The 9,267-nt window shown below is 37.8% G+C and overlaps 1 protein-coding gene across 1 annotated transcript; it reads left to right on the top strand.

Moving 5' to 3' along the window:
* The first annotated feature begins 6,964 nt into the window (after nucleotides 1–6,964).
* LOC141685200 (uncharacterized) lies at nucleotides 6,965–7,609 on the top strand. Its single transcript, XM_074490317.1, has one exon. The coding sequence runs from the start codon at nucleotides 6,965–6,967 to the stop codon at nucleotides 7,607–7,609; it is 645 nt and encodes a 214-aa protein (XP_074346418.1).
* The last annotated feature ends 1,658 nt before the right edge of the window (nucleotides 7,610–9,267 follow it).

Below are 9,267 nucleotides of genomic sequence, written 5' to 3'. Positions count from 1 at the left end.
AGCTGCTGACCATGCAAACACATCACTATTTTCTTGCAAAAATTTCACTAACTTCCCTCTAAGGGGCTCCTCTAATGTGGCTCCAATGAAAGTCATCCTCTTAGGATTCTCGGGGTCTAAAGGAACCGAAACCAATTCTTCTGCTGGCCTTCCTCTATTCTCGTCATTTTCTCGAACATCCATATCTTCAATAGGAAGAACCTGCCCCCCGACTCCATCTGCTCTCAAAGAGGCCACATAACAGCTTCTAGCCATTTTTTGATCTCCTCTCTCTTCTCCAATCCCGTTTCGGGTGGGAAACTTCATGACTGAATGGTAGGAAGAGGGGACTGCCTTGAAGGCATGTATCCCTGTTCTCCCCATGATAGCATTATAAGTTGAACTAGCCTTTACCACCACAAAATCCAGCATCTGCGTTGCTTGCCTTGGTTCCGTACCTATGGTGGTCGGCAATTTGATTATCCCTTCCACATGACATTCTACTTCAGCAAATCCATATATCGGCATGTCGGTTGGTGTCAACTGGGAGTCGTTATACCCCATCCTTAGAAAGGTGTCGTGGAGCAAGATATCCACAGAAGCACCATTATCCACAAGGACCCTTTTAACCGGGCTATTTCCTATTATCGGTGTTATGACCAGCGGGTCGTCATGGGGAAACTTCACACCCTCTAGGTCGGAATCATCAAAAGCCAATGTTACTTATGTCCTGGCCCTCTTCGGGGCTTCTCCAATAATATGCATAACCTCCCTAGTATATGCCTTTCTGGAATTTTTGGACAATCCAGCAGCAGTTGGACCTCCAAAGATCGTGTTTATCACAGGTCCTTGAGGGCGTCGCGGTCCTCCAAAAATTGCATTTATAAACGGCCCTCTAGGTTGGGGATTCCGCCCCTGATCGTCTTGGTCCCTCCTACGATCTTCAAAGTTCTTCCTTCCATTATTGTTTCTGTCCCCTCCATCTCCAGTATACTTGTTCAATCTTCCTTTTCGAATCAAAAACTCAATTTCATCTTTTAATTGCCTACACTCATCGGTGTCATGGCCAACATCTTTGTAAAACCTGCAATACTTGCTCTTATCTAGCTTGGCGGGATCAGCCTTTAAAGGCTTAGGCCAGCGAATATCTCTATCTTTCTCAATCTCCATCAAAATCTGACTTCTAGAAGCATTCAGCTTAGCGTATTCAGTGAACTTTTGCCCAGGTCCTCCCTTCTTGGGGGTTGAATCAGGATTTTGTTCGGTTCTAGGATATTTGTCCTTTGCAATATATTCTAAATCAGTTTTCTGCTTCTTGCCTCCAGTGGGCTCATTACTTACTACGGTCTTCCTCATACTTTCTTCAACCTTGATATACTTCCCTGCCCTCTCTTGGAGCTGCAACATGCTTTCAGGGGGACGTTTGGCCAAGGACATCTTAAAAAACTCGTCCCTAGTTCCTTGTTGCAGTACTATCATGGCTACCTTATCATCAAGGTCCCGGACTTTTAAAGCCTCCTTTGTGAAACGATTCAGGTAATCTCTCAAGGATTCCTTAGCTCTCTGCACAAGACTCATAAGAGATGCTGAACTTTTCTCATGGACTCTTCCACTGATGAATTGCTTAATAAAAGCCTGACTTAATTCTCTGAATGATCCAATAGAGTTTGGGGGTAGGCGACTGTACCATCTTTGAGCCATACCCGACAGGGTTTGAGGGAAGGCCCGACACTTTATAGCATCATTCACGGGTTGCAGCAGCAGTGCATTAGAGAATGTCCTAACATGATTAGCGGGGTCTCCCGTGCCATCATAGGCTTTGATAGTGGCCATCTTGAATTTCCTTGAGATATGGGCATTCATTATCTCTTCTGTGAAGGGTGGAGTTGGATCATCAGGATCTCCAAGGGGAAGGAGATTGCTTGGATCAGTTCTTGGGACAACATCCCTTCTTCGTACCGGACCATCCAGGTCTATGACAGGAGGAGGATTTCTCCCCCTATGAGGTATCTGGGGTCTGGTGGCCTGGTGAGCCTTCAAATCACGCCTCAGCCTTTGGATTTCAGTCTCATGAGCCCTGATCCTTTCCTGCACTTCTTGGGGATTCGCCCCTGGGGTGTTTTGGGGGTGTTGCCTTCCATCCGCCATTGGCTCTTTTCCAGGACGCCTCCTTCTCGGGGCCACTTCATCATCCGAAGATTCGGAGTCTCTCTCAGTGTAAGGACCAGAAAATTCCCGATCCTCAGGGATAGGAGCCAAACCTCGTATATAGGGGGGTGACTGCCCTCTTGCTTCGCTTCGCCCAGCATATCCGCTTCCTCCAACCTAAGGGTGAAGGGGCATCCCATAAGGGGGGTTAGTAGTAACAATAGTTGAATATTCATACCCGACGGGTCGAGAATTCATAGGTATATGTACTTGTTGAACTTGAGGATTCGTACCTTGAATAGTCGGGGGAGTTGTCCCTTGTGGCTGAGGTTGAGTTGCCCCTATCTGGGTTTCCCCCTGAGTAGATGCATAAGTTGAATGGGGAGGAACCTCCACGGTTGACGAAATCACCTGGGTTGTCTCTGATGGTGTTCCTTCCTCTAGAGCTCTAATTGTTCTCCGTGTTCTCGCCATGGTTGTTGTTGTGCTTCCCACAGACGGCGCCAAATGTTATGGATAAAATACTAAGGTTATTATTTGCTGTATTTAATAAAAAGGAACGTGAGCTCTAAGGCTCGATTTGACTGCTCTTGTGTTTCGTGACTCAATCTGCCTTAACAAGATGCCTACGTACCTTGCTGATTGCCAAGGATCAAATCAAAAAACGTAGTTCTGATCTGTGGGGTGAGGCCCCTTATATAGATGTTGGGAGTCCTTGAATTGGACTTGGTATAGGAGACTTGGTGGGCAAGTCTCATAATTAGAATGGACTTTGGAGTCCTAGATAGTAGGAAACTGATTCCTTATCCTTTTAGGTCCCCTTGAGGCTAATCTGTAAGGATTTATATCCTTATCGGGACTCTTCTCAATAGCTGGTTTTTCCCATATTAATTAATTATGAAATTAATTAATAATCAGGGTTTTTGGGCCTTCTTTGTTCCATCAATCCTGATCTGGTCCATCAGGATCAGCATGTTAACCTTTCTGGTCTGAATGTCATACATCTTCTTATTGGGCCTAGCAGTACACACCTTGTACAATTAACGCAGTATTTAATTAAACTATCATAATTTATTTATCCCTATCAGATTTAATTTTTGGAAATTAAATCAAGAGAGAGAATTATTTCTAAAGTGTTTAGAAAAAGGATTAATAATTAAAAGGTGTTTTAATTACTAATGAGAATAATAAATGGGATAATAATAATAATATTTATGGGAAAATTTTAGCTTAAAATTTTGCCTATAAATACACTATTATAGACCCTATTTTAATATAAAAAAAACCCAAAAAGTTTGGAAAACCCAATTCTCTCCACCTCCTTCCTCCTCCTTAACATCGTTTTCTTGGTGGATACCGGTGGAGTGCTTCACACTTGAGGAACAACTGCTAAGGATCTCTGATCGTTGTCTCCGAATTATTTTAAAGGTTAGATTCGATCCCTATATTTTTTACCACGATTTATATGCTTTTATTTGGATTATATATGTGTAAAAGTGTTTTACCATGCCCCGCTGTGATTAAAAATCCAAGAAGGGCTAGGTTGACATAGCTTATTTCTTCATCTTCATCCAATCCATCTGCAGCCCAATCATTTTCTTGTGTAATGAAAGCTCTTTCCTTTTGCTTGAACAACTCAAAGTATTTCTGCTTATAATCAACAGGCTCAAACTTTTTCTTGCTAGAATCAGACTTTCTACACTCACTAGCAAAATGACCTGCTAAGCCACATTGGAAACACTTGAATTTAGACTTATCAACCATGTTTCTGTTTGGCTTAGCTGCTCCAAAATTCTTCTTGAATTTGAGCTTGGCAAATCTTCTGGATAAGAATGCTAGATGCTCATCTATATCATCCATTTCATCTTGGCTTAACTGTTCTTCATTTTCAGCTATCAGCCCTTTACCCTTGCTCTCAGAAACCCTTGAGTTTGATGCAGATTTCACAGCTTCAACCTTCATCTCCTTTTCCTTCTCTTGCTCAGCAATAAGTGAAATGGATCCTCCTTTCTTTCTTCCTTTCTCCATCCTTTCATCTTGCTCTATTTCAAGCTCATAGGTTTTCAAGATACCATACAGTCTCTCTAAGCTGAACTCCTTATAATTTTGAGAATTTCTTAATGAGACTATCATTGGCTTCCATTCCTTGGGCAGAGATCTAAGGAATTTTAGGTTTGAGTCTTTGGTTTGGTAGACCTTTCCATGCAACTTGAGAGCATTCAGTAAATTTTGAATTCTACTGAAAATGTCAGTGAGTGACTCACTTTCTTCATAGTGAAAATGCTCATATTGCTGAATCAAGAGTTACATCTTGTTCTCCCTGACTTGCTCAGTACCATCAAAAATAATTTAAATTGTGTCCCAAACCTCTTTAGCTGTTTTACAGTTTCTGATGTTGTCAAACATATCACCATCAACACCATTAAATAGTATATTCATGGCATTTTTATCTTTCTTGACTTGCTCAATGTCTGGATCAGACCATTCATGTCTAGGCTTTGGAACTGATGGTTCATTCCCTGTGGCAGCTCTCATAGGGACATGAGGACCTCTTTCAATGCAATCCACATAAGCTTTATCTTGAGAGAGAAGATGTAGGTACATCTTCACCTTCCAGTGGTGATAGTTGTCTTTGTACAGGAAATGGAATTTTGACTCCAACATCCTTTTTGTTCATCTTGTTGATTGTTGTGATCTTTACACTCTTTGTACTTCAAGAGCTTGCTCTGATACCAATTATTATTCTGAAACAAAGCAACAAAAATTATAGAAGGGGGGTTGAATGTAATTCTGACTCCTTTTTGAATTTTAAGACTGTTCTTACTTAATATATATATAACGGTGTTTGATTTTGCAAGAAGTGCGGAATGAAACTTGAATTCAAATCAAAACACAAAGTAATAAAACAAAAAGCTTTAAAACTTTCTGGTGGATTTGAACTTATCCACCAGAGATATATATTAGTATGAGAACTCTGTGATGCTTGAATAGCACACAACTGCTTACAAGTGAACTTACAACCTTACAGAGAAATTCTTAACAGATACAACTTTATCTATCTCTCTGAAAATAATGCTTACTTCGTTATTGGTTCTACTTGCTAAGACAAACTATATCTAGTCTAACTTCATGATGTTTCCCTATTCTATTCCAGCATCTTTGAATATCTTCTTAATTGCATGAAAATGGTAATGCTTCTTTGTTCTCTAAAACCTGTAATTAAGCTGCCGCATTCCATTTGTAAACACCTGACGCATGTGACTTTGTTGTCACTATCAACTGCTAATTTGAATATTATCATCCGTCGGGATTATGTTGATCATTCGTCAGGAGCCTTGTTGATTATCCGTCGGTAGTCTTTGTAGATCATCCGTTGTTAGCCTTTCTATCACTTGACTCCCTTTCACTTATACAGAATTACAAGACATCTCATATTCACAATTAGCCAACATATTCTGTATATCTATCTAGTATTCAACATGACTTAAAGAATCCTACAGAATCTACTAGACTAAAATCATTGTTGTTTACAAAAATGTGATGTAATACTTATTGTTACATAAGCTACACTCTCGATGGATGTTCAGTTGTCATACGTCGGGATTATAAAGATCATCCATCACGACTATATTAGAACATCCGTTGAGAGCCAAAAAATACTAAGTTAAATCTACTAAGGTGTTGTATTTAACTTATCATCAAGTTCACAACAAATTCCTAACAGATTAGCATTTTACGGACATGACAAGTCTTTGTCTTCCATACGAGGTAATTTTTTGGAGATACTCTCATGGTACAACCTCTGTAATCCTAATGTGGGAAAAGTTGTCAAAGATAATGCGCCGGCAAATCATCAAATTATGGCTTCTTCTATCCAAAAATAAATTGTTAATGCTTATGCGTCAAAAACAACAAAATCAATAATTTGTGATGTTGGATACAGATTTTTTCTATATTACTTGATGAAGCTCGTGATAATTCTGTGAAAGAGCAAATGGCGATCATTTTGGGATATTTAAACAAACTCGGGGAGGTCGTTGAGCGGTTTGTTGGAATGGTTCATGTCAAGGACACCACTGCACTTTCTTTAAAAGATGCTGTTAATAATTTTTGTTATGCAATGATTTGTCAATATCAAAAGTCAGAGGCCAGGGATACGATGAGGCTTCAAACATGTGGGACGAGCTTAATGATTTGAAGACTCTAATTTTAAATGAAAATTTGCATGTCAGATATATTCATTACTTTGCCCATCAACTCCAACTAGTAATTGTGGTTGTTGTTGAAGGAAATCAATTTATTATTGATTTCTTTAATTACTAATGCGGTTGGCGCTTCGTACAAAAGAAAGGATGAGATTCGACAAAAACAACATAAACAACGTGAAGATATGGTTGCACGTTTAGAACCTGGTGATATTTCTAGTGGAAGAGGACTGAAAAAGATAGCAGTTTAACTCGGCTAGGTGACATGAGATGAGGTTCACATTACAAAACAATCATTCGCTTTCTTTCTATGTGGTCAGCTGTGATTCTCATTCTTACAAATATGTACGAGGACGGAAAAGAGAGGAAAATTAAAGATAAGGTAGTTGGCTTAATTGAAAAAATGGAAAAGTATGAGTTTGTTTTCATTGCCTATTTGATGAAGGTATTCTTGAGGATGACAAGTTCTCTATCACAATTATTGCAACAAAAAGATCAGAATATAATCCAAACTATGAGTATGGTTTCAAATGTGAAAAAAACATTTACAAATTTTGAGAGAGGGTGGCTGGGATGAGCTGTTGGAGGAGGTCTTTACATTCTGTTTAGAACACAAAATTAACATTCCAAATATGGAAGATAATGTTCTTAGTGAGATTCAAGGTAAACAAGCTACCACTTATTTTCATCATTTTCGGTTTGTCATATTTTTTCAAGTTGTTGATCGTATTAGTCAAGAAATAGAGAATCGTTTCTCGGAGTCAAGTACAGAATTGTTGTTGTGTGTTGCTTGCCTTGACCCAAGAAATTTAAGAATTTCTTTCGCAAACTTTGATCTTGCAAAAATAGTTCGACTTGTAGAGTTATACCCACAAAAATTCTCACCATCTGATCTCATGGAGTTTAAAGAAGAACTGAAAATGTGGTTATCTGAAATGAAGATGAATGCAGCATTTCTGAAATTGCAAAATATAGGGGATCTTGCTAAAAAGATGGTTGATGTAGGTTTTGACAAGAGCTTTCCATTATTATATCTTCTGCTGGAGCTTATTCTTGTTTTACAAGTTGCTACAACAAGTGTGGAACGTACATTTTCAGCTATGAAAATTATCAAGACTAATTTGCGTAATAAAATGGGGGATGAATTTCTTAGTGAATGCTTGGTGTGTTATATCGAGAAAGAACTTTTCATAAGTATTGAAAATGAGGTAATCATTCCGCATTTTCAGAATATGAAGTCACGAAAGACAGATTTACCGCTTTTATGCAAAGATTGAATAGTGCCTCTATTAGCCTCTATTTTATGTAAATATAAAGTATTTTAACTATAAATTTGGACTCTAAGTTAAAATCTGAATTTTAGTTTTGAATTATTAGTATAAATTAGGATCCCCTAAAAAAAGTTTTTGCGCTCGACATTGCCCTTTAGTTACAACCACAACGTACTTTGAGCGACAATAACAACAATCTAATTGATACACTGATTGCGTGTTTCCTAACACGAAGTCGAGAAAATCTGGATATATTTTATTAGGGCGGAACAGTGATGTAGTCACTATTGAATCGAAAATTTTAGTAAGAAATCTTTTATAAATTTACAATTTTTAGTCAAAAATCAATAAAAAAATTATCTTAAGTCCCGGCTGTGATCTAAAAACAAGCAATAATACATTAAGTTTAGATTGTTTTGTGATCATTTGTGATCTCGATCCCGGCCCCGGATATAATACATCAAATAAAAAGACATTATTAGGCTGATCAAGACAATGGCCAGTAGGTGGGATTGTTCACCGAGTAATGAAAATTTTAACCAAACAAATGGAAATAGTACTTTGTAATGAGTTCGATTTGATTTTGCAAGTCTCGCATAAATGCAATCATAGTCTCACAGAGCCCGGAGGGATTCAATTCAACTAAATAATTGCCAACCGCATTATATGGGAAGAGAGCAAAAGCCTAAAAAAGCTGAAAAGAAATAAGAAAAGTAGCTGAGTTACATTGCAAAGCCAAGGCAGCAACAAAGTGATGATAATGCATGCATCACCTTGTGTTTTACCTTTTGTGTTCCTCTTTCTACGGTCTAAGCTATCCTAGCCACTTTAATGGAATATTACCAACTCATTTTCCATTCACCCCTTTGCTCCTTTGCTTGTACCTCATCAACGGCGCGTGCCTGGTTTGTTTCGCCTCGATTTTTACCGAAAATTATTATCAAACTCTAAAAATCGATTTGGTTCAATTTCTACCTATAAATTGTAATCGAACCTACTAGAATGATTATTTTCGGTTTGGTTAATCGTATTTCGGTTTCAATTTTTAATTTTTATAAATTAATATTAAATATAATGTTAAGAAAGATTTACAGCTGTCATTTATCATTGTATATAGCTGAGTAACTTTTTATTTGAAACAAAACATGAATTTTATTAGATAATATCTTGACGAATGGAACAGAAGTCATACCTCAGGACCAGACGTAGAAATAGTTTCTCTGGCGATTTTATTAGACGAAAGACAGAAACATTCTGAAAGATTCAGTAACGGTGATGGAAGCCATAGAAGCCATGTTACACAAGTATATAGACATGAACATGAATAAAGGGATTGTCATATGGTTTATTTTACTACTGCTATGTATGGTGAACAAATTTTATGTATATTTAAGATTGTATTATACAAAAATTATATTAAATAATAAAATAAATAAATATTATAAGCTGTTCGGTTTTCAAGATAAAACCAAAAGCATAACCTAACCGTGTCTTTTTTCAATTTTATCGGGTTCGATTTTTTGGCTCGATTTCAGTTTTCCGATTTATTTTTGCTCACCACTAGTTAGAATTTTGAGGGAAAGAAAACAATCAACTTGCTTGTACCATACACTCCTGTTTAAAACATACATTTATCAGCTTTATTAGGACTCAAATAAACTAGC

Source organism: Apium graveolens, chromosome 9, assembly GCF_009905375.1.
Source record: "Apium graveolens cultivar Ventura chromosome 9, ASM990537v1, whole genome shotgun sequence".
NCBI lineage: Eukaryota > Viridiplantae > Streptophyta > Magnoliopsida > Apiales > Apiaceae > Apium > Apium graveolens.
This window is presented reverse-complemented; position numbering and strand designations above follow the sequence as displayed.